Source organism: Amborella trichopoda, chromosome 10, assembly GCF_054954075.1.
Source record: "Amborella trichopoda isolate Santa Cruz 75 chromosome 10, AtrichopodaSantaCruz75HAP2 v2.0, whole genome shotgun sequence".
Lineage (NCBI taxonomy): Eukaryota > Viridiplantae > Streptophyta > Magnoliopsida > Amborellales > Amborellaceae > Amborella > Amborella trichopoda.
The window spans coordinates 7,591,465-7,618,813 of NC_142345.1; the positions used below are offsets into that span (position 1 = coordinate 7,591,465).

A 27,349-nucleotide genomic window follows, 5' to 3' on the forward strand; every position below is an offset into this window, starting at 1 on the left:
TCTTTGACTAGACTTTTAAGTTTAAAAAAAAAAAATTTGAACTTCATAACACTTCCCAAGCTATTTAATTTGACATTTGATAGTTTGGAATAATTGTGGACTTGTAACAAAGATAAATGGTCTCATAATATACAATCTCATATATTAAATAGCTCATAAATTCAATAAACAGTTGTTTCATACGGGCTGGACTGCATTTGTACAATATGCAATCGAGAGGTATAAAGCATCCATCTTAAAGATGGATGCAAATAGGTGGTCCATCTAAAACCAATTGAAACTCGCAGCCGTAATGTTTTCTGAATAGATTTATTACTTTCAGTTTTCAAAATTTATTTATTTTTTCACATTCATGATCTCCATGTTAAAAATTATATATTCTCTAAAAATTAAAATCGAATTATATTTCAAAAATAACACCCGCAATTCTACATGTCCAGGCTTGGCCGATTGCTAACCGCGTCCTCTAATAAATTCGATTTGATGAATAATAGTTACCTCCCCGCACAATATACAATCCCATCCAAGAATAACAGTAGCCATGTGTCCATGCATGAACTAATTAGGATCTTGGTTAAGAGAGCAGCGGGCGTTACTTTGGAAACAGTTGTATACAGGATTCAAAACGTTCCCATCTTGCTTTTTCTTTGGGAAACGAAAAGGAGGAACTTCCATTCAAATTTCAAAGCCAGCATATCAATTCAGGAGCATGGATTGAGCATCAGGCAATATCTTGGATTTTGATCCTTTTTTTCTCTTAGAACCGTAAGCCTCACCTTTCTTACTTCTGGCCACCAGCCTTTTCGATCCATTATCATCAGCCAGCAGAGAACAGGTTTTCTCAAGATGCTGGTATACCGCAGCTATGGGCTCTGACTGGAAAGCAGGATGATCAAGGACTGCTCTGAACTGATCGTGCTCCTTTTCCCTGATCAGTGACACCTGTGATCTTAAAACCCACTAAAAGAAACTCTGCGCTATGAGAGCATCTAATCTCGAATATAACTTACAATAGCTTTCGTCGATTTTTGCAGTCCACCTTCAACTTCAAAGGATGGGGATCGGGCTGTTTGAGATCATCTAGATTAGGAAGGAACTCGGCTAGAGAAGAGAGATCATATGTTTTCGCCTTCCGCTGCCGACTTCTTGTTCTTCTTTTCTAAAAATATACAAATTTAAATCACATGGAAAGCTTTCAAATATAACAAAAAAACAAATCTCTAGTTGCTAGGAGCTGCTTAAAGACACGATCCAAATCTTCCAACAGAACATCCACTATTTCATGGATCAAACTAAAGCAGCTAAGCAGTCATGGTTATATTTTCTCATGAATGATGAGGTCCAAACAAACAAGGTTAGAAGATTGATCCCTGCTGCAGCTACAAAAAGCATCAGGCAGCCACAAATGACCCCAAACAGAACAGGTGTTTAGAGCAGCAATAGATAAGAAAATCATCATGAAAATCAAAGAAGCAAAGAACTATAAGAATATCCCCACATTTAGAGACGAAATGGGTAGTCCAATTCAGAGGCACCATGAAATGCATAAGCATCCAGAACTCTGCTGAATTATCATATACGATTAATTCACATGACACAGAAAGCCGCAAGAACCTCAGTACATGTTCATGATCACATATATGCAGAGTCATATATTGCCCACACCTACCCAAGTTTGATAGGTGAACAAGAAGACACTTCCTATAACCGCTGAATAAACAACCAGATATACACTTGAATTTCTCTTCATGTTACTCCGAATCTTCAAGTTCTATCGGATCTAACAAAGGACTCATTCATACGGATTAGTAGAAGAGGCAAAGACTCCCTTTCCATTTAGAGAAATCCCCCGATACAGTAAGCCAAAATCAGGTACCAAGAAGTAGTTAGAACTCCTCTACAGAAGATTTGAAAAATGTCCGGTTGAGGTTTATGATGAGCTCACCTGCCAATGACTCAAAATTCAGTCGATTTTTTATTTAGATCATCCACCATATTCTTCATCAATTTCCTCATGAAAGACTTGAGTTGCTGGTGAGGTCAAGAAACCTCTTTATCTCATATGCCACATGTCAATTAGAAAATCATCGTCGTTTTTGTAAGTAACAATGTTATTAAAAAAAGGAGAGGAAAAAAGATCTGGGCCTTGAAGATGTCGAAGTGGCACCTAGTGATGGTCCCAACTCCCAACCACATAAACAAGCATGGTATTGCAGTGCACGCAGCTAGTTGCTAAAGCATCCTCTTCTACATTAGCATCCGTAAATAGACATGAATAAAAGAGATAACAACTAAACAGGACAAATTTAAAACTCCCTCCAAGAAAATACAAAGTCCCCAAGTTTAGAAAAACATCATTATGATTGCCAATTATTATGAAACCCTAGACGGATATTTGGCCAAGTAGAAGACTTCCTAGACAGAGCAATTAATCATGAATTCACATGTGAATACAGGTAGAAAGAAAACGTATAACATAAAAAAGCACATGATTCCACAAAGGATTAAGAAAGCCAGTTCGTGTTTCTTAATGTCGACCTAAAAATCAATTGCCAGAGCAACTATACAGACTCACAATTATATAAAACTCTTTATTAAGATATGACACCAGAATTATTAACAGAAATAAAAGATACAATCATAGTCCTTGTCAAATCACAAACACATAGAAGTCAAATAATTGCATGAGCTTCAAGATGTCAAGGTGACACCTAGTGATAGTCCCGACCACATCAACAAGGACACCATTGCAAAGCGTGCTACTATTAGCTAAAGCATCCTCTTCAATATTCCACACTATGAAGCTCTGAGAGAGAGTGGTTACTAAAGCATGAAACGAGTGTATCAGAAAATCAATTCAGTTTTATGCCAGGGGGTCAACAACTGAGGCTATTTTCTTATTTAGGCAACTGATTGAGAAGTTTAGGACGAAGGGAAAAGACCTTTGCATGGTTTTTATTGATCTAGAGAAAGCCTATGATAGAGTACCTCGAGATTTAATTTGATGGGTGTTGAAAAAGACAAGAGTCGCCAGACAATATAGCGACTTGGTGAGAGACATGTACGATTAAGCGCTAACCAGTATACAAACAACTAGTGGAGAGACGATTGAGTTTTCAATGACAGTAGGTCTACATCAGAGGTCAACATTGAGCTCATACCTCTGTCTTAGTTATGGACGACTTGACTAGACACTTACAAGATGAGGTACCGTAGTGCATGTTGCTCGCGGATGATACGATTTTGATCGATGAGACTCGAAATGGCGTCAACACAAAATTAGAACTTTAGAGGGATGCTCTAGATTAAAATTAGTTGTACTAAGACATAGAATATGAAACGCAATTTTAATAAGAATAGGAGTAGAGACGAGGAAGTAGTTAAGATTGACAGCCATAAAAAACCAAAAAGAGCGCATTTTCGATATCTTAGGTCGATAATTCCAGAAAATGGATAGATTGTGGAAAATGTCGCAAATAAAATTAGAGCTGAGTTTACAAATTCGAGATGTGCAACCGGAATTTTATGTGATCGCTGAATACCAATGATGTTAAAGGGCAAGTTCTATAAAATAGCTATGAGACTAGCTTTGCTCTATGGGGCGGAATGTTGGGTGGCCAAAAAATAATATACCCATAAAATGAGTGTAGCGGAGATGAGGATGTTGAGATGGATAAGTGGCAAGACAAGAAGGGATAGAATTAGAAATGAATACATTCAGGAAATTTTAAATGTGGTACTAATAGCGATAAAATGAGAGAGAGTAGACTCAATGTTCAAAAATTCGGCCGCCCAACCGCCTAGGCTGCCCAATTCCTATAATGCCTAGGCGCTAGTTAGGCAGGACACCTAAGAGACCTGTGTCTGGGCACTACAATCTAGGCGGCCACCAGGCGCCACTGTGAAGCAAGTTGCCAAGGGAAGAAAAATCCCTTTGCCAGGGTCAAAATTAGTCATTTTCCCCACTAGAAAGGGGGGGAAACGGTTTTGGGGGACATTCTAAACCCCCAAAACCAAATCCGTGCCTTCTAGAGAGAGAACTCCCAAAAAAACCTATATTTCGTGATTTATTGATTGATAGATAAATTTTTTATTTTTTTGATTTCTTCCCAAAACAAAGACAATGCTTCGTGGTAATATTCGAAGCTTCTAGCGGTCAATAGTAAGGACTTTTGACGATCGAATAGACAAGGCTTGCACCGACATCAATTTGATTTTGATATTTTTAGAGTATTATGCCATTATGATATTTGAATAAGGGTTTCGAGCTTTTTTGCTATAACGCATTATGTTTTGGATCATTTGATTTTTCTTTTTTTAATTTTTTTCCTTTTATGCTATATTTACATTTTTGGAATTTAAAGAATTTTTTTTTTTTTTGTAATTAATTGATTATTAACTCGTTTGGACAATGAAATTGGCCATATATCGAATTCTTTTATGAATAATTGGTTCTTAGGTACAATGTGTGATGTTTTGATATCCTATTAGTTTTGTTTTACTTTTTTAATATTTTTACATATTTGTAGATGGAACATTTACCGATTTGGACTTGTAGTTTGTGAATAGTTTGTGAATAGTTTGTGAATAGTTTGATATTCAAAACCGAATCTTATGGATATTAATTAATAAATAATAATTATAATATAACTTTCATCTTAATTAATAGTCCACCTATCCCTGTTCATAGGCACCCGGCTGCCCAAGAGACCAGGCCCCCAAAATGCCTAAGCAAACGCATATGCCTTTATGAACATTGAGTAGACTTAGGTGGGTTGGCCATGTGTGGTGCAGAACTAATACAACACTTGTTAGGAGGTGCGAGTTAGTTCAAGTAGAAAGCTCAAAAAGGGCAAAGGGTAGGCCCAAAAGGTATGGTTGGAAGTAGTGAGAAAAGGTATGGGGACTTATGGCTTCACTGAGGATATGGCCCTTAACAAAGCATAATGGCAAACCAGGATTCGTGTAGCCAATCCCAATGAGTTGGGAAAAAGGCTTTGATGGTGATGATGATGATTATCTTCTACATTAGCATCCCTATAAACATATCAACAAGCAATAACGTAACAAGACAAATTTAAAAATGCCTCCAAAAATAATACAAAGTCACCTAGTTAGAAAAACATTGTTATGATTATCAATCATTACTAAACATAGAAAGCTCTTTGGCCAAGTAAAAAGACTTCCAAGACAGAGCAACTAACCATCAATTCACATGTAAATACAGTACAAAGAAACATATTTCTCTAAAATCACATGATTTCACAGAGGACTAAGAAAGCTAGTTTGTTCTTCTTGATGTTGATTTTAAATCAAGAGTCAGAGCCATTATACAGACGATCAGAATTGCACAAAACACTTGATTACAACACCAGAAGAATTAACAGAAGATACAGTCACAGTCCTTGTCAAATCACTAACATATAACAGTCAAATAATTCTATGAACTTCAGCAAGTGATGCCTAATCAAAATCCAAATACACACCACTAGCAAAAACATCGAAAATTAGAAAAGAGTCGCGGACCTTATTAATTGCCTTCTTTGCTGCTAAAGCCACAACAGTATCTTTGACACCTGCACCGAAGGGCATTGGACATCCGAAACAATAGTAAGCTGAATTTAAATAAGAAATGAGGTTATGACATCAACAATTAGACATAAACAAGATTAATGCAGCAGAAAAGACAATAAAGTTAAAGATGTAAACAATAGGAAGAAAGATACTATTCACACCCAAGGTTTTAGTAATTAAACCCATTTCATACAACTCCCTCTTTTATAGAATAGGGTCTAATGTAAATTGGCAGGATAGGCATGATTTCCAAACCAATGGGTGTAAAGCTAGCCCCCACCAAGAAATTATAACTGAAAATTTATTCATTAAAAAGAAGAAATTTTACTAGTATGACAATCCAAGACGTCTAAAGCACACATTTTATTTCTGTTCTTTTCCATTTTGCAGTTCCTTTATTAAGAAAGAAATCACATGCAATCCAAGCATTGACATTGAACTGAAAGCTGTTGCCTATTGTTCAGACAGAAATATATAAATCACAAAATGCATGCTCCAACATTTAAATTGCATAGGTGTGGAGGATTTGTTTCCTCCTATCATCATTGATAGAAATGTTCAACTTCAAAGCATTAGCTGAGGGCAAGTTGATGTAGTCCTCAGTCGATATTGAGCCCAGATGAACAGAAAAGTAATGCTGAGACTCAGAATCATACAACCTCAATCTTCATGATTTAATGATATCAAAAGATTACAGATTTGCCCCCCATTTTTATCATTTGGTGGGGGGTTCTCTCAGCAAGATCATGGCCAGGGAGGGGATTTGGTATTAAGTAGATTGTTGAGCATCTATTTTGCTACAATTTTGCTGTTGTCCACATGAAATAAAGGAGCAGGAGACTGAGGATCTTCGCTCAAGGCGAACATTGTCAATAAAAGAAGAATCCAACATACTAAATGATGGTCTAATCCCATGCAAATCATGCAGCATGTACTTACAGCATGAAGTGCATCCATGACTCACTTTTATATCTCATTGAACATATATTGGAAAGGTCTTTCCTAGAAAAGTAATAATAGACAATAATGTTTCTATATTTTGCATCCACACAATGGTAATTTGTAGGTACTACACTTATTTTTTGTTTCTGCAGGAAAAATCTTAGGAAATTAAAAAATAGAAAATAAATAAGAAAAGAATAACAATAGGTGAAGAGGTGGCCTCTGAGAAGCTCACCTATGAAAGTTATTTTAGGCATTTTCAGATCTATGAAAAGCACCGCCAACTAGAAAGGCTCGAATGGCAGCCGAATTACAATCAAGCAAGTCAAATTTGGCTTCCTCAAACTCATGGAAAAGCCCATCCATTTATTCTCTGATTAGAAATAAAATAGAATAAAATAAAAAAGGGCAACATTCACCGATGTTGCCAGAAAGCGGCAAGAAAGCAAGTGGCTAGTTTACCACAGGGTACGCAAACCAGCTAAACCAACCTATCACCGTATTTTGACTGGTTGTGCCAACTCTTAGACTTTTCGGCTTACCAGACTTGTTTAAGGTTAACTAAGCTTGGTTGGACTTCCTGTTATAGCCAGTTTCAGGAACTTTAAATTAAACCAGAAGGCGCACCAAATAAAAAGAAGGGCGGATGGGGGGTATTAGGGTATAGCTCCTTATTATTCTCTCTCTCTCTCTCTCTCTGAACAATTGAGAGGTCACTTCTTGTTTTATTAAAGATGACTTAAGTTACTAAGGGCATATTTGGTACACGTGAAAATACTTTGTAAAAGTATTTTCATGTGCAAAACCTCCCTCATTTGATTAGGTGTGAGAGTTTTTTCACATTGATCGGTTCCAACGCATTTTTTCACACTAAATGGCAGCCAATTGATGTGAAAAAACTCCCACACTAACCACATGAGGGAGTTTTTTTTTACATAAAAATACTCATGGAAGTTGGTCTAAGAATGGTGATGACCTTAAACTTTCCCTTAACCCATCCCATGCCCGAGTAAAGAGGCATGGTTGTGTTAGATAGGCAGCCAATATAAAATTTTGCCAAAACCTATCATGAATCCTAATAAACTTATAGTATCTGTTTATTCTAGGGCGTTCCCCGGAAACGACGCGCTGTACCGGAACCCAGATATAGTGAGAAATGAGCAAGGGGTAGCTAGGGCATTCCCTAGAAACGACGTGCCGCAACGCCGCCCGGTTGCGGTGAAAAATGTGCAAGGGTTCCCACGACACCCTAGATGAGCATGGGTAAAAAAGTTAGTCCAAGAGAATAGGATTCGTTTAGCCACATGGAATGTAGGAATGCTTACAGGTAAGAGTATGGAGTTAGTGGATACAATGAGATGAAGGAGAATAAACATAGCTTGTTTACAAGAAACTAAATGGCAAGGAGAAAAAGCTAAAGAAATAGATGAGTATAAACTATGATATACAGGAAAAGATAATAATAGAAATGGTGGAGGTATAATAGTAGACAAACATTTAAAAGATAAAGTAGTTAATGTCAGCAGAATAGGTGATAGGCTCTTATTAATTAAACTTGTATTAGGAGAAGAGATAATTAATATAATTAGCGCTTATGCACCACAAGTAGGATTAGATGACAGAATTAAAAGACAATTTTTGGAGGACATAGATGGAATAGTCCAAACACATACCAAATGGAGAGAGGAGCATTTTAGGTGGGGACCTAACAATAGTAAATACTTCATATCCTCTACTATCCTTCCCTAGATGGTAATAGTAAACACTTCATTTCTACATTTTGTTATGGCCTACGACCTAACAATAGTAAACACTTACTTTAAAAAGCAAGACAAACAGTTAATAACTTACAAAAGTGAAACACATAAAAGCCAAAGAGACCTCTTCCTAGTTAAGATGGTAGATCGACCGTCATGTAAAGACTACAATGTTATCCTAGGAGAGATTTTGACTACCCAACATAGGCTCGTGGCCATAGACGTCTGCATAAAGACATGGAGGATATGGGGTGAAAGTAATGGGTGTCCAAGAACTAGGTGCTGGAATTTAAAAAATGAAAAATTGATTTATTTAGGGATAAATTAGTCGAAGAAGGAAAATGGAACTTTGAACATGATGTCAATGTAATATGGAATGAGGTAGTTGAATGTATCAAGAAAGTGGCAAAAGAAGTTTTAGAATAATCTAGAGGGAAAAGAAACTTCGATAAAGAAACTTGGTGGTGGCATGATGAGGCTCAGAAGGCCATTAGCGAAAAATGATCATGTTATAAAACTTGACAGTGTAATAGAAACGATCAAAAGTTAGAAGAATATAAAAATGCTAAGAAAAATGCTAAACAAATAGTAAGTAAAGCTAAACTTAAGGCATATGATAATCTATACAATAAACTAAGAACATGAGAAGGTGAAAAAGATATCTTCAAATTAGCAAAAATAAGAGAGAAATAGTATAGGGATCTAAACCATATTAAATGCATTAAGAGTAAAGACCAAAGGGTTTTGGTAAAAGATGATGAGGTCAACAAAAGGTGGAGAGTATTTTCAAAAATTATTAAACGACAAACAAAATGGGAGCATAGTGGTAGAAGGAACTATTGGTACAAGTGACGGCATAGGTCATAGATACATGCATAGGATTAGGATGTCAGAAGTGAAAGAAGCTTTGAAAATGATGATGATAAGAAAGGCTTTAGGACCAGATAGTATCCCGATAGAGGTTTAAAAGCGCATGGGGGAAATTGGCATTGACTGGCTAACAAAGTTGTTCAACAAGGTGTTAAGAACAATGAAAATGCCAGAAAAAATATCGTGGTACCTATTTACAAGAACAAAGGAGACATACAGAATTGTGCAACCTATCGAGGGATCAAGCTTATGAGTCATACTATGAAGCTCTGAGAAAGAGTCATTGAGCAACGACTAAAGCATGAAACGAGTGTATATGAAAACCAATTTGGTTTTATGCCAAGAAGGTCAACAACTGAAGCTATTTTCCTACTTAGGCAACTGATTGAGAAGTTTAAGGCGAAGGAAAAAGACTTAAACAAGGTCTTTATTAATCTAGAGAAAGTTTATCATAGAGTACCTCAGAATTTGATTTGTCGGGTGTTGGAAAGGAAAGGCATCTCTGGACACTACATCGATTTAGTCAGAGATATGTACGATGGAGCGGTTACTAGTGTACGAACAACTAGTGGAGAGATGAGTGAGTTTTCAAGGACAATAGGTCTACATCAAGGGTCATCATTGAGCCCGTACCTTCAACACAAAGTTAGAACTTTGGAGGGATGCTCTAGAATCCAAAGGCTTTAAAATTAGTCGGACTAAGACAGAGTATATGGAGTGCAAATTTAGTAATAATAGGAATAGAGACAAGGAAGCCGTTAAATTGATGACCATGAGGTACAAAAAAGACCGTACTTTTGATATCTTAGATCGATAATCCAGAAAAATGGAGAGATCGAGGAAGATGTCATACACAGAATTAGAGCTGGGTGGGCGAAGTGGAGACGTGCAATTGGAATTTTATGTGATCGCCGCATATCAAAGGGGCTAAAAGGCAAGTTCTATAGGACAGCGGTGAGACCAACTTTGCTCTATAGGGTGGAATGTTGAGCGAACAAAAAACAATATACCCATGAGCTGGATAAGTGGCAAGACAAGAAGGGATAAAATTCGCAATGAATCTATTCGAGATAATTTACGTGTGACACCAATAGACGATAAAATGGAGAGAGTACACTTAGGTGGGCTGGCCATGTGTGGCGTCGACCAAATACAGCACCTGTTAGGAGGTGCGAATTAGTTCAAGTGGATGGATTGAAAAGGGTAAGGGGTAGGCCCAAAAAGACGTGGTTGGCAGTAGTCCGAAAAAATATGGGGACTTATGGCCTCACTGAGGATTTAACCTTTAATAGAGCAAAATGGAGAACCAGGATTCATGTAGATGACTCCAATTAATTGGGAAAAAGCTAAAATGATGATGATGATAACTTTCATAGAAGTATTTTTACGTGTACCAGACGTGCCCTAATATTGACTCATATGGTGCGGTATAAGTGTGACAAGTCCTGAAGTGCATTCATGAAATAAAAAAATAATAAAAGATAAGGATGACAACAAATTTCGAAGGTTGTGATAAGCGACCAAATAAGGTTCCAACGGTTGTTTCTCTCTCTTGATAAGTTACCAAATAAGGCTCTCTCTCTCTCTCTCTCTCTCTCTCTCTCTCTCTCTCTCTCTCTCTCTCTCTCTCTCTCTCTCTCTCTCTCTCTCTCTCAATGCAATCATATTACATAGGGCACCTATGTAGACACCTAATGGGCCTCTACCCAGGGCAAGACACCTAGGTAGGCCCTAACAGGCCTCTACCCAGGGCATGGCACTACTGGCAAGACGAGGCACCGAGAGCCTCTAACGGCCAGGCGCAGATTTTTCTAAAACATTGACACTGCCTCTATTTCTTAAATTATCTCCAACATCTTTAAAGACATGTCATAGGATACAAGATGTTTTGGTATAGTGTAAATGAGCGAAAATGTTGCCTTTGTTGCATTGGACATGGATACTTCTGTAAGTTATGGGTACATTATGGGTACATGGTGTCCAATTCCTAGTGCCATGAAAAACAAGATTCAGCAAAAAGGCCATATTACTAGTAGATTTATATGCGTAGCACATTGTTAGAAAGGATTATGGTTTTTTACTCCCTATTTTAGAATTTCAAGCATTTAATAAGTTAGAATAAAAATCTAAAAATTGCTTATAAACTAATTCAAAATAATAAAAAGTTTGAAATGGTGACATCAATTCTGGAAAGTGAACAAGATGAAGAAGAGCATGAAGTCTATGTCAATGTAGAGAATGGTAAGTGAACAAGATGAAGAATTTGTGTCAGCATGTGTATTGATAAGTATCCGAGACAGGTATATCACCCAAAGAAATATCCATGTAATGTTGTGTAGGGGTGTCATGGGATGCAACCAACTTAAAAAGCTCGCTTCTTTCTTGCCCATGAGTACAGGACTCAACCCACAATTTTAGTACAGGAATACATCTGAAATGATACCAAAGGCATACAATTGAAAAGACTTGGACTCCATAGGCATGTAACAAGTTGAATGAAGTTCAAGAAGAGGTCGGCGGAGCAGGGCCAGTATCTTCATAATAAATCCCAACAATAATCAATGGCAACATCTCATAGCAAAATGTTGCTAAGAATGTGGAGGTGAATGAGTTTATATTTCTATAGTGTAGGTCATACAAGCACATTATTACTATTAATGTTTCAAATGGGAGACAGTTTGGTAGGAAAGATTTTAAAATAGGATTAGAAACAATTGTGCATCTAGACATTGGTCCAGCATGTGTGGAAGTGATAGGGATCACTTCAAGATCCAAGCATTACATGTTAAGACTAGTGAGAGAGAGGTCCTCCCTTTGGGGTAGTTTGGGAAACGAGGCCCGTCTCGCAAAAAGTATGATTTTATCTGTTGATCACTTAAATTGTCATGGTGGGATAGCCAAACGGAGTTCAAGAAGAGGTATTGATTCAAAAAGCGGTCCGCCCAGCGCCTAGCAGGAGGGAGGGGGGGGGGGGGGTTGGGCGCACTGCCTAGGCCTGGGCAGACCAACTAGGCAGGCTGTCTGTGGGCGCCCATCTAGGGTACCTAGGCCGGCACCCAAGGGATTGTGCCTAACCAAGTGAAAAAATCTCATTGGGTGGGGTATTTTTGGTTTTTTTTTTTTTGGATTATAAGAAATGAATGAATACGTATATTTTGTTTAAAATATGTACCTAAAACAAGGTTACTGGACACCATATTCCCCCTTTGAACCTAGGCCACCTGGATGAATATGCATAGTTTGCTCAAAATATGTACCTAGAACAAGATTACTGGACACCATTTTCCCCCTTTTGAACCTAGACCACCTAGGCGGCCGCCTGGGCATTGGGCAGCCTAGATCCCCCCAGCCACCTAGGCGTCGCCCGGCGTTTTTTGGAACACTGAGAAGAGGTCAATTGGAGGATCAGGGCCTGCATTTAAATAGTAAATTTCCCAGCAATAATCAATTGCCTTATCTCATGGCATATGTTCTTGATAATGAAGAGGTGGGCAGGTTGAATCAACATTTCTAAGAAGGTTATACAAGCTCATCAATGACACTAATGTTCCAAAAGGGGACAATCTGGAAGGCAGGTTAAAATGGAAAGGCGATGAATGAGTTTGCAAGTAGACAGTGGGCGAGCATGTGTGGAAGTGATGGGGATCACTTCAAGATCCCAGCATTAGATGTTAAAGGTAAAGAGAGGTCTTCCCTATGGGTGAGCTGGGAGTAAATGAGCTCCAGCATAATTTTGTGACCTTCACCACAAATAACATTTTAACTGTTGATCACTTGCAGCATCATAGTTTCCAAACAATCCAATATATTTTTTGCTGGATTGCTCACAAATTTGTAATTAAAATAGATCAACCACATAACAGATAATCATCAATGGAATAGATAAAAGTAGTGCTCCAAGGATGGCAGACTCAGCTAGCAAGGGAAGGCTTATAGTTTATGGGATCTCTTTGACACCATAGATCTCACGTCTTTTTAACTATTTCAGTGTTTTGCGCTAAATGAGAATAATAAATTGGTAACTAAATAGAATAAAAAATAAGTAGTTTAACCATTCATATTCCATGATCCTTTAACATATCTAACAGGATGTTTACCTTTAGATAATCTGTGTAAAAGGGCATCATTATAAGCCCTAACCTTTTTTCTGTTGTCCTTTCTTCTCTACTTTTGTTAGAGTGTGCGAATAGGGCCAAAACTCTAAACTATCATTTTGTCCGCTTTTGTATTTGGGCATATATATAAGCCCCCCTCTGCTGTAAGTCCCCCTGCTGTAGTATAAGTCTTTGTAGTGTAAGTCTCTGCAGGTCCTCCTCTCAGGGACCACGATGCTGTTGAGGACATGCCTGGTGGCCTCACAGTATCGACAAAACTCATGTATATTGTTTTATTCAATGTTTAAGTTAACTTCTATCAAAAAAAAAAAAATCGTTCATATTCCATGATCCTTTGCCTGTTATATTTATGGTCAAAAGAAATAGGTCCAATATTACTATAGTATAATATTATATAATATAATTAACACTATTATTATTATTATTATAATATAATATTACTATAATATAATTATATTATATAATATTATACTACATATTACTTTATGGGACACAATATTAATATTATTAATATAATATATACTAATTAATATAATATAATATATAATATTACTGTAATATAGTATATTACAGTAATATTATATATTTTATTATAGGGTGTGGTTTCTATAAGGTTGCAACCTTAAACAATCCAATTAAGGCGCACCTCCAAATTTTATTATAACATCTAATTTTGGTGTAAAATATTCTTAGGATTATTTGAAAATCTATTTTCACATCCAATTATAAAATTTTAAAATCCAAAAATGGTTAAAATCAAGAAAATTTATAAATATATGAAAATCTTGAAAATGGACAGTCTAGATAATGTGTTGCACGATGCACTATTTTTGGGACTCAAAATATTTTTTTTATTCATATTCATACATTATGATAACGAGATGATCAATTAGAGGGTTTTTCAACATTGAAACAAATAGATTTTTGAGGTGCATCTATAATTCTACGTTTTAAGGTTGCCACCTTATATAAACTTTTCCCTACATTATATAATATTATAATATATATTACTAATGTATACTTCTATAATATATATTATATTATATTGTATTATATATTGTCGGCCGACTTATATGTAAGTATGCGGCCCCCCACTAAAATTCATTTTAGATTATTTATTTCTAATTTTTTCTGGTAGATTCATCATCTAGGCCAAGATGATCATAAATATGAAAAGAAAACTAAACTTTTAAAACTAAAAATATAATTTTTTAGTATTTTTTTATGCAACGTCCATATTTTATTTATAGACAATACACTTTAGGTAACATCCATCTTTAGTATGGACGTTTGTGAGTCAGCGGGCTCTAGCGCCCATTGAGTCATGAAACAATTTTCCTTATATATATATATATATATATATATATATATATATATATATATATATATATATATATATATATATATATGTTCATATTATTAATTTATATTGCCATTATATTACATTATATAAAATATTAAATATTTATATTTATATTTATTTTATTAATGTAATTTGTATTATATAATATATTTATTATATATTATACATATAATATATAACAAGGTTCAAAACGACGTTGATCCGATCCGGATTAGGTATCGGTGGAACCGTCCCAGATCCAAAAATAAAATGGGATCCGGCCGTTTTTATATAGGGAATCGCTATGCTGACGTCACAGATCAGACACGTAACTGGTCCTTACTGATTCTAACGTCATGAAACCAGTTCTGTCAGAAATCGATTTGGATGAAGAAAAGTTTATTTTTGGAATTTTGGTTTTAAGGATACTTCCGAAATTTCTTTTTAAAACAAGGGAAGCCCACACATAATCCCGTGGGTCCCACCAATACACCTCACGCTAATCATACTCTTGAAAGAGTTGTACCTTGGGCCTTATGTGACATGTGCTTTTTTGATGAAAAGTTCCTCTAGCCATCACATAATGCCTTCAAGTGTGAACCTAAAGCATATATACAAGCTTTTCCCTCATGAAATATGCGACGTGGGATTGGTTGCAGGCACTCTCTTGATTTCTCTTTTTCTTTCAAACCTTATAAAAAATTAAGGTATCTTAAAATATAGGCTATTTATTTATTCTATAAAATGAAATGGTCTACAACATATTTATTTTTTAGATTAATTCTATTGATTTTTCTTTTTTATAATTTACAAAAACTACAGTACATATAATTAAGTTTATAATTACAAAAAAGAAATTACATATAAAAAATTTACAAAAATTAATATTTTTTTTTAGAGTTGTTAACATTGTATTACTAAGATAGAAAACGTTTACAAGAGGTGTGGGACTGAAAGCACCCTCGCAGGGTGTCATTCAGTAAATAATACATTTAGTCATCCATGGTCAGATAGGCTTATAAGAACGCCCAAATTAGAAGATATACAGTTAGATTTACAAAAATAGGAATGGAGTTGTCACTTGCTCATAAGATGCAGGCTAAGTAGTGCGGCTGAGGTCCTGAACAAAAAAGGAGTTGGACCTGGCTTGATTGTCGATTTCAAAGCTAGCTCCCTCCTTCGCCAAAAGATCTGTGAGAACATTGGACGTCCTCCATATATGCCTCCATGAGACGCTCGTACCCCTGCAGATATGGGTAATTTCATAAAAAATAGGTGACAATTGCCAAGGTGAAGCGGACAAGCCTCTTGCCCAAGATATGGTGTTCCGGGAGTCTCCTTCCACAATAAAAAATGTGCCCCACGAAGGATTGAGGTGTCTCAAGCCCAAAAGTAAAGCCATAGCTTCTGCGTATTGGGAGTCATAGGTCCCAAGGAGTGTAAAGAAAGTGAAAAGAACATTACATTGGCAATCTATGAAAACACCCCCCGCGCTTGAAGGGCCGGGATTACCGAGATAGCAGCCATCAAAATTGAGCATGATGCTGCCCTCTGGTGGTGGTTGCCAATTGCTAGCTCTTAAGGGTTTTGAGGGTAGTTGAGGACATTTTCCCATTGAGAGAGGAGGGTATTTCTAGAAATACCGGAGAAAGTCTTGTTATTTGCCGCCTAGAAAGTGGTCATCGAGATAACGTTGTGGAAGAGAGCTGGTAGTTGTAGCTGAACCCCATTGAAAATTCTGTTGTTCCTCTCTAGCCATAAAGTCCAAATGGTAGCAGCCAATGTTGCCTTCCATAAGGATTTTCCAGCCAAGGGCCACTGTGCATCGAAGTTGAAAGAGATCAGAGCCTAGATCAGAGCCTTAACCGTGCGTGGAGTAACCCATTGGAAGCCAAAAAGTAGGAGCAGTTGGGACCAGAGTTTATGGGAAAATTCACAATGAATGAAAAGGTTTATAAGACATTTTAGATTATGTAATGTATTGTTTTTTCTTATAGTTGTAAATAAGATTTTTTAAATTAGATGATATTATAAGACATTTTAGATTTGTTCTTATTTGTATAGAAAAATAATTACAAAATGTAAACCAACAATTTCAATTTCAGCATATATTATTATAGTTAGTTAAGTTGTGATAATTTTGGATGAGTAAAGCAAATTAATAAATGTTTGATACTTTTATTTGATACTAATTTCACTTTATATGGGAAATTATTTTTTTTAATCTTATAATATGGAAGTGTTTTCTAATATTTGTAAATTATTTTAATGCAATATTATAATGCAATATTATAACTAATAATTATACAGACATCCAGACAACATAACGTCTCAGTATTCACCTATTTTTACAAAGTTATGAAAGTATATAATGTATCGCACCTAATTTCTTTTAGAAACTAAAAGAACACTATGTTTAGAGATTTACAGTGATTTCTTAAAAACTTTTTACGATGAAACTTGCCAATTCGGCCGATTCTCCGATCCAACATGGCTTTTGGAGTGGACAATTCGGGTCGCCGATCCATTTTGTTAAATCTTGATATATTATATAATTTATTATACATACTATATATTTATTATATTATATATAGTATAGACATATCATATATTATATTATAATAAATATTATATTATATATTATATTACGTTATATATTATATTTATATTATTATTATTATATATCTGTGTAATATTATATATATTTATTATGTTATATAATATAATATATAAATATCATGTATTATATCATATACTATATTATAATATTTATTATATTATATATAATACATGAATAGTATATTACATTATATATATATATTTATTATGTTATATAATATAATATATAAATCTCATACATTATATCATATATTATATTATAATATTTATTATATTATATATATAATATATGAAGAGTTTATTACATTTTATATATATATATAAAATGTAATATACTATTCATATATTATATATAATATATTATATTATAATATTTATTATATTATATTATATATAAAACAAATATACATTAATAAAAAATAGTATATTATTTATTATATTATATATAATATAATATCAATATACATTAATAAAATATATATAAAAATATATATTTATTATATTATATTATATATATAATATCATACAGGGTTAAGTTAGGGTGCTCACACTATGGAGTAATTTATCATTCTACTCAATAATTTTGGACACTTCTGTACTATTGTTTTGTACATGGAGCATTTTTTTAAACAATTCCGTTCTTCTATGCTTAAGAGATAGCCGCCATAATAAATTTTCAAATTCCCTTTCAAGAATAATTGAATCCAGTCTTTGTAATAGACCCATATACTTCAACTGTTTCCCTAATTTTTCTGTTTCCCTAGCAGACCCTAATCTTCTAAAAGTCCTTACTCTAAACATAAAAACCCAAGGGTTTGATATGAACCCTGGATCACAAAACATTGCATTAGTGTATAGAATTTGTTATAAGGTTATGAATACCTTATGCCCTAATGCTCTTCAGATGGATACTTCAGGGCAAACAATATTTTTTCAGACCAACATGGAAAAGTCCAATATAGTCATACCCAAATCTATAAGTTGGTCTCAAATAATCTTCCTAAAAACTGGTCTTTACATTGTGAAAACCAAGAACCGAATACTCCAATTAAATGCAACTAGCGTGCTCCATGTGGGTGATGTCACACCCCATGTTGATGACGTCAGACCCTCCTAATGACCAAAAGTTACCTTATTAAAAAAATGCTCCATGTACAAAACAAAGGCATAGAAGTGTCCAAAATTGTTGAGTCATAGTGTAAAACCCTAACATATATATATTATAATTAATATTATGTTATATATTATATAATATAAATATACATTAATAAAATGGGTGCGGTTTGTATAGAGCCTAGGCTCTAACAATCAAATTAGAGCCTACCTTCAAATAGTGTCGAGAAATATGGTTTCAATATTGGAAATCTTTGTAATAGCCTTAAAATATATTTTATATTTATTAATAAAGTTTAAAGCTTCAAAAATAGAGTAGATCGATAGATCTATGAAAACTTGAAAATCTTGAAAATTGACGGTCCAAATATACATTACAAAATAAACTACTTCCAAACTTAAAATCCATTTTTTTTTTCATGTCTATGCATCCTAATGTCGAGATGATCAATTTGAAGATATCTGAGAATCAAAACAACCTCTTCTAGTGAAATTTTTGAGGTAGGCTCAAATTTGATTGTTTAGAGCCTCAGATCTATATAAACTTTTCCCTAATAAAATATACATAACATTCCAGCACATTATCAAACACATGCACCTAGAACTTCCTTAACATTCCAGAAATTCCATTTCCCAGCAAAGAAGAAATTGTTTCCAGCGAACATCTATCTTCCTGCAAAAAACACGCCCTCTATGATAGCTTTGGAAATTTTATTTGCATGGTGCATAAGAAAAGAATCGTAAATATATGGCTGCATTATCATATTATGAGACTAGTCCAGCACATATAATTTGACTAATTCCTAAGCTTATGTCCATCATATATATAGTATGAAAATTCCTATTAGCCTATATAAATCAAACAGAACAAAGAAAACGGGAAATGTTAAATTCGTACGAGCCTATAGCAAAACAAATGGAACATGGAGAACTAGACAAATGCATATTCCATGAAAGATTTAGGTGATAGGCAAGAAATAGAACTCACTAGTATAAAATTTCAACTTCTTCGCAAGTTTGTCAGCTTTTCTTTGACAGGCTTGTGTTTTAGCAACAACACCAGAGCTGTCAGGAAATTCATCTCAGACAAGTAAAACAATAATAATTGGAATCAACAAGGGAGGATCAATTATGAACACAGCAAATGGCAGAATAAACTAACAACAATTTTTCATGTTATACACCAAATGGGTCAGAATCTCCAATATTTTGATTTAAACACAACTAGACAACCTATACAGCTAACCTCAGTGGAATGTCCTAAGACAAAGAAGTAATTTTTCCAAGTCAATAGGAAATGATTACAAATAAAACACACAAAATGTCGTGCCCCATACTCTGCAGAAGACAGAATGAAATAAAAGAAGAGCATCTCCTGGTGTACATGCTAGGAACATTCAAGACCATAACTCTTTGCTTTTCTATTACTTTAAGTAAATGCAATGTAAAGTACCTAGCACAGTTCTTAAAAAAGTAAAGTATCATTTTCTTTTATTTCATACAATACCTTTCTTTAACTTTTAGAAGAGAGAGAGAGAGAGGGTACGGTTCTTAAAAAGGCACAAGTGGGCACAATAACACATGCACATAGCCATGATATTATATTACTTTTCTTTTACAATTGCACATTGCTTGGCATTAATATTAATTTATAAAATCAAAACCATAAAAAGGAGAGAATGCTGCTCCCCCCCAAAAAAAAAAAAAAAGAAACAGAAAAAAAAGCCCTAGGGCAGCACAGGTCTTTGGGCCCCCGCGCATAGGCAGCCGCCTCTGCCTTTTTGAACAATGAGTAAATGATTACAAAGTATTGTGGCAATCTGCCACATCAGTGCTCTCATCGTAATGACCTTTACAAAAATGGGTGCAAATGAAGGCATACTGTACATCGTCACAAGCAACACAAAAACTTAAAAAATCGGGACCACGGTAGAGTTGGCCTCCTGCCAAGTATGCTGAAAGTTGGTACGAGTACGCCTGCATGGATAGGAAATTTTCTCAAAAATAAGTTCAAGTCACCACAGAAAACCTGAGACACCTGAGGCCCATAATATGACATTTTTATAGTCCGCTTCGATTATCAAACAACTTCCCCACATGTGATCTATTGACACCCTCAAGAAGGGTTTATGCTTTGGCCATGGTGGAATCAGTGCAGCCAATGTAGCCTAAAAAGAAAAGGAGGTTGTTATGATTGTGGTCCCTAAAGAGACCACCGAAACCTGTAGGTCTGGGGTCACCGAGGGAGCAACCGTCAAAGTTGAGTTTAACCTCACCAGGATCAGGGGTCTCCATAGGGAGGTATGGGGGATCTGTAAAGACCTAACTTCCACTGGGCCCTGGCAGCTGTTAAGGAAGTCAGCTGTGCATAAGTTTTTGAAGGCTTTGTGGCTTCACACCCATGACAATGTCAAGGGCTTGACACACTCCAGTAGGGCCTTTGTTGTGGTATCCCCATCTTGAAAATTCTTGTGTTTCTTTCACTCCAGAGAACCCAAATCAACCACAATAGATGCTCACCAAAGGAAAATACCCATTGCTAGGTGTTTGATATGTGGCCTTTCAAGGCCTTCTCACCGTTGTTCACTGTAGTTTTTATAGTTCTTGTTCACAATGGAAGTGGACATGAACATTATGACTCATCGGATGTTTGCAGACTGAGATAAAAAATGAGTGTCTATAGAGTCACAAAAATCCAGATCATGAGCCCAATGTTATACACATGCCCGAAGGGTCTGAGGGTTGTCCTTAGTCAAGGTCGGCGAGATCTCATGATTGTTTTTTAGCTAGGGCAATATTTTGTTCGTGACACGGAGAGCCCTTTTGGGCATTTGGATCAAGAATTTCCAACAATTGTTATGAGCTCAGCATTGTGTGTGTTTGTCCCATGTGAGAAGGCCAGGCTTTCAGAAGACAACACCGTCACTCCAATAGCAGATGCACCCTCATGCAAGAATAAATCCCCTCTTAGCCACCAGCCAAAACCACGATCTCACCAACAGATGAGTCCAACTCTCAATTCATAACTAGAATAGGTGTGTGGAGGCAACATATTTTGAACAAAAGTCAACTGCAGATCCGCAGGAAATCACATGTTACGTAGCCAAAGTGCTACTCTATAGGATAAAATGTCTTGACAAATTCAAATGCTTGTATCCAACAAATGATTTGTTTGCAACTTCCTCCCTGAAGTCAATCTATCACCTTCAAACCCACCCATCATCCCCACAATAAATATGGGGATCCGGGTGAGAGGCAAACCCTGATCCTCAAGGAATATAAACAAGGGGATTGTAGGCGGTGAAAATGCCATTTAGAGGAAGGGTGGCCACAGGTCCCAACTGTCATGAAAAGATAAAAGATACTAGATTCAAAAAGGAAAAATTAAAATTAAAAATAAAACCAAAAAAAGTTATAAAAATTAAATTTATAATGTTCACATATCTATTTCTATAAAATATAGATTTATTGCTTTCGTCATATTCCAGTTCAGGCCAAAAACAGAGAGCACTGCTCCTACCCTTCCTTAACTGGTCATCTTCCTCACAAGTTATTGAAGATACCAGCTTCATTCTTTTCCACAAGTCTTTAAAGCTGGTTCATACCATAGAATTGGCCCACATTAGCATCATTTGGCATAAGTACAATACTTCAAGGTCACAACACGCTAAAATTGGCCCATACCAAATGATTCAGTACTGCAAAATTATGCTGAAACTAATTCGCGAAAAAACATAAGAGTTTTTGTGGCAACTCGCATTGACAAATGTTTAGTTTCAGTTTTATTTGTTTTCATCTTTTTTTAGCAACTTTTTATGACCCCTTTTTGCAAAAAAAGAACATTTAACGAGAAAAGCTATCACTTGCAAAATGTACACACATGTCAGAAACCAGATCACCAATAATCTACAAAAGCAATTTCCAGACCAAAAGACAAAAGCTGCCGCATTAAATTGTAGAAAGGACAAAAGTGTTTGTGGTCAATTTTGTTTGTAGTGACTGTAACAGTTATACATAATGGGTTGTAACAACCATGTAATAGTCACGCATAATTGGCTGCAACAGCAATGCAACAATCACATATAATGGGCTGTAACAGCCATATAACAGTCATGCATAATGCGTTATAACAGCCATATAACAATCACACATAATGGGTTGTAACAGCCATGTAACAATCACATATAATGGGTTGTAACAGCCATGTAACAGTCACACATAAAGGGTTGTAACAGCCATATAACTGAAAGAATGACTATGTGACTGGGCAAGTCAACACCAATTAAAAACTTTCTATCTTTTCTTATGTTTTACCACCCGGATAGCTTACAAGTATCCTAATACAATATATGAGTCAAATAAAAACAAAAGAATACCAAATATTCTCACTTGCTTGCCATCAAAACAAAATTACATTCATAACATGAATCTGAAAACTATATAACAGACGCAATGAAATAGGAAAATACCGAATACCTTGCCTCAGGTTACCCCGAAGGACTTCGTACACCCCACACCAGGTCTCCTCCACCAATGGCGTGCAGGATCTAAGTTCAAGAACTAGTCTCGCAACTTGAGAAGCCTAGGCAAAACCAACAGAGACCATGACATGGGATAAACTAGACCAAGGCTCAAGACATGAGCATAAGGCTAGTACCGATGGGCTAGGCTTTATGGCTTGGGCGTATCACCCCTTAGGGTTTCTTTTTTTTTCTAAACCCTAACTTTAGAGAGAGAAATAGAGAGAGATCAGAGAGGAGTGTGCCACCCCTTAGGATTAGACAGAGAGAGATTGAGATATGAAGTATCAAGAATGAGCCCCCATAGCTAACTTATATAAAATAAAGGATAGGGTTTCTAAGGTTCGGGTTTTGCCATCATTATGAAACTTAACCTTGACATTTGATCATGGAGACCTGTGGGGCGAAGAGATCTCATCCATTCATTCTTTAGATCAGCCATCATGATTAAAGGAATGAGGTGGAACCATTATCCTTTAGTTTTCATAACTCTATTCCCATCAAATATTATGTAAAGAAATTAGTAAATCAAATTTAATAAATCTCTTACACTTTCCTCTTTGGAAATCAATTAAAATCTCTACACCAACTCTTTCCGAAAACACTTGCCTTATAAAACAAGGCACCAAAATAGGAAGGAGGTGGTGGTGGGGTGCACCACCCTATGGGTCGCCATGTGGGCCCCACGCCCCACAAATTGGTAGGCCTAATGAATCCCAATGGACCCTCAATATATCAAAAATAATTTTCAGATAATAAAATAAATTTTATGATGTCATCAAATATTTGATTTTCTCTTTGATTACAAAAAAACAAAAAAATGATTTTTCTTTATTTAAAAATCATTTTTTAATAAAATAAAATACCCATAGAGATCTAAAAATATTTTTTAATTATCTAAAAAATAATAAAAACATATTTAAACATATCTAAGAAGATTTTATAAGAATTAGATAGGATTACAACAAATATATTGAGGACTCTATCCTTTCTAGAGAAAATAATCTCACTGCACTTTCTCAAATTGGACCAATAGTTCCCATGACCCATAGCCCTTCGGAAGGGTTCATGATTGGACTTTCAAAGTCAGCCAATTAAATGAAGAAGACACGATCTTAGTCCATGGATTACAGGTCCCTCCTTAAGGACAAGTCAATGCCCTATTCCAGAACTATGCTTTGTGGGTCCTTACGACACAGTCTAGTGTTGTAGGGAGTCACCTCTTCTGCACATGCACACGTCATACACCCTTATCCAAAGGGTCACTTCCCGGATGGCTATCTAGTGTACACGTTGTGTGATGATAATGGTAAGGATTTAAGCTCCGACCATCCATCACACACAGGGGTCTCATCGAGTCCCCTGGCTAAACTGTCCTGGGCACAACTCCAACGTTATCAAGGGTTTTAGACATCACTTTTGAGCCATAGCCAGTCAAAGCTCAATGAGTCTTGGCACTAGTAGTGCCTCATAGTCCAAAGTGGACCACACTCCCACTGTAGCCAACATTTCACTATAATGTTTTTAATACATGCCCTCATAAGGCCTTTAAATGGCCATATAACCCTAACATCTCTCACTTGGACTTTGAAGGCTTTACAATCTCTCTTCTTCACTCTCTCTCAACCCCATCCCATGTACATGTTTGGCGAACACATTTGCCACCAATCCCTTAGTCAAAGGGTTTGCAAGCATGGGCTTTCTAAGAAGATACGCAACCTCTATCTTGCCAAGTTGGACCTCGTTCTGGATGTGGTAATAGCATGCTTTGATTTCTTGTGAAATCGTGGCTCCTTAGTCACATGGACTGCAAATTAATTATTGCAGAAAATTCTCACACGCGAACAACTCACAGGCTCGAATATGAGCTGATTGAGAAACTTCTTTATCTAAACAGTCTCCTTGGCTACCATACAACATGCCACATATTCGGATTCCAAAGTGGATAGGGCTACGACGTCCTGCTTCTTGGACTTCCAAGAAACTGTCCAACCACCTAGCATGAAGTTATAAACAGATGTCCACTTCATGTCATCGAGATCTCCTTGATAATCAGCATTTGAGTACCACTGTATGACTATGTCCGACCCGCCTCCATATGTGAGTGCATAATTCGCGGTCCCTCTCAAAAATCTGAGTACTCTCTTAACTGCTTTCCAATATTTCAATCCAGGATTGCATTGGAAACGGCTATCACATTCATGGGGAAATAACAATTCTGGCCTTGTACCTAACATGGCGTACATGAGTGACCCCCTTACGCTGTGATATTGCACTCTCTCCATGGCTTTTCTCTCAACCTCATCCTTATCACTTGGGCACATTTGCAGGCTTAACTTGGTCTTCTTGTCTATAGGGGTAGATATGGGCCTTTTGTCCATTTCAAATTTTTCTATGACCCTCTTGCAATAGGATGCTTGAGAAAGTTGAATGGTCCTACATTGCCTGTTTCTTATTATCTTTATGCCCAACATATATAATGCTTCTCCTAAGTCTTTCATATCTAGGTGTTGCGAAAGAAAACCCTTAGTCTCCCTTAACAGAGCCATCGAGCTACTAACAATCAACATATCATCTACATACAATCAACATATCATCCACATCCAATGAGATAAACACCACGTTAGTCCCACTTGCCTTGACATATATGCAGCAATCCTCTTGGCTAGAGGTAAAACCTACTTTAGACAAGGTCTCGTGGAATTTTATGTACCACTACCACGAAACTTACTTAAGACCATAAAGGGATTTTCGAAGCCTACAAACCAAATCCTCTTTTCCTTTTTCTATGAAGCCCTCAGGTTGTTTCATGTAAATTTCCTCTTCAAGCTCCCCATTCAGAAAGGCTATCTTTACATCCATTGGTGGATCTCAAAGTCAAAGTGGGCTGCTGTGGCAATCAAGATCCTAATGGATTGAAATTTAGCAATCATTGTTGTCTACCCCTTCTTTTTGGGTGAACCCTTTATATACAAGTCTAGCTTTATATTTCTCAAGTTTCCCCGCAGAGTTCAATTTTTTCTTGAACATCCACTTGCATCCTATAGATTTTCGGTCATGTGGTAAAGGCACTAATTCTCAAACCCGGTTTTGAATGATGGAGAGGTATCCTTCATTCATGGCTATTTCCCATTGGGTTTCTTCAGGATTGAAAAAGGCTTCTTTATAGAATGTAGGCTAATTATTAGGTTCATCCCAATTCTCTCATAGTGTTACCCCAGGTAAGTGAAGAACTCAAGTGGTCTTCTAATGCGGTTTCTTCTCCTACGAGTTTGTGGTTCGAGTTCTCAGGTCTCAACCCCATCACTAGCCATCTAAAAGAGATCCACTTTCTTGTGGCTGCATTTTGCTTCGAGAAACTCATCCTCTAAGAAGTGTGCATCCTTATTTTCTAAGACTGCCCCATTCTCTAGGTTGAAGAAACGAAAACCCTTTCCATGAATTCTTGTTTAGGCAGTTCATACCATCCAAACATAGTGGTTTGATCTAAGATTTCAATTGTTCCATGTTTCAGCAGTAGCATATTGTTCCGTGGAGCTAAGTTCCAAAATATGGAATAAACGAGTGTTTCTTACAAAGATGCACTTGACGGTTTTGGGATCAAGCTTGGTTCTGTTTTGGTATGGGATGAGAACATGGGCTGAGCATCCCCATACTCTTAGATGGTCAAGGGACAGAGCACGACCAATGAATATTTTGTGTGGAGTAAGTGGGGCTGCCTTAGTTGGAGTTTGGTCGAAGATATAACTCGTCATTAATACTGCTTATCCCCAAAATTCTAAGGAGAGCTTTCCATGCCCCATCATGCGCCACACCATCTCGACCAAGGTCTTATTTCATTTCTCGAATACACCATTTTGTTGTGGTGTATAGGGCATAATAAATTGATAGATTATGCCATGCTCTACACACATCTCCTTAAAGCTATGAAGTATCAGCAACCTCGTATTTCAACAAGATCACCTCATTTTCCTTTACCAATAAGTAAGTTCTTATCCAAATATTTAAATAAAAAAAATAAGTTTTTATCCTGAACTCCTTTCTTTTCAGCAACCTCATATTTCGAGCAACATCATATCTCCAACAAGCTCATATTTTCAGCAATCTCACATTTCCAACAACCTCAATTTGGAACTAAGGAATTAGTAACTTGAAAAAAGAAAAAAAAAGCCTGCGTTAGGGTTTCCAGCTCAAGAGAGAGAAAATGTCATAAATCAATAAGTTTGTTTCTTATGCTTTACTTTCACCTTCCTTTCATGCATACCTTTGCTCTACTCCTCTGTTCCTATTCCCACCAAAGTTGCAGATGTATTGGCTCATCCACAATGGAATTGAGAAAATGATTGCCTTAGAGAAGCAGCAAAGTTGGGATATAATTGATTAGCCTGAAGGACAACATGTGGTTCGTTGGAGGTAGTTGTCTATCGCGAAGCACAAACCAGATCGATCGATTGAGAGTCAGAAAGCTCGTCTTGTAGTAAGGGCTTTACACAGTTA

The 27,349-nt window shown here is 36.2% G+C and overlaps 1 protein-coding gene across 6 annotated transcripts in view; it reads right to left on the reverse strand.

Annotated features, from left to right (window-relative positions):
* Nucleotides 1-378: 378 nt before the first annotated feature.
* Nucleotides 379-27,349, reverse strand: part of LOC18446244 (uncharacterized) — a 51,026-nt gene continuing 24,055 nt past the window's right edge. For 2 of the 6 annotated variants that reach the window (XR_016041862.1, XM_006856365.4), the window contains 4 exons: nucleotides 19,321-19,397; nucleotides 5,527-5,576; nucleotides 1,011-1,159; nucleotides 379-928 (listed from right to left, as the gene is read on the reverse strand). Coding sequence is in view for 3 of the 6 variants with exons in the window: in XM_006856365.4 (XP_006856427.3) it covers nucleotides 697-928; nucleotides 1,011-1,159; nucleotides 5,527-5,576; nucleotides 19,321-19,397 (508 nt within the window). In the remaining 3 variants the exon portion in view is untranslated. Of the gene's footprint in view, nucleotides 929-1,010; nucleotides 1,160-1,542; nucleotides 2,248-5,526; nucleotides 5,616-19,320; nucleotides 19,398-27,349 lie in introns of those variants that run through there. The other 4 variants (XM_011629519.3, XM_088848591.1, XR_016041864.1 and 1 more) reach the window with 3 other exon arrangements.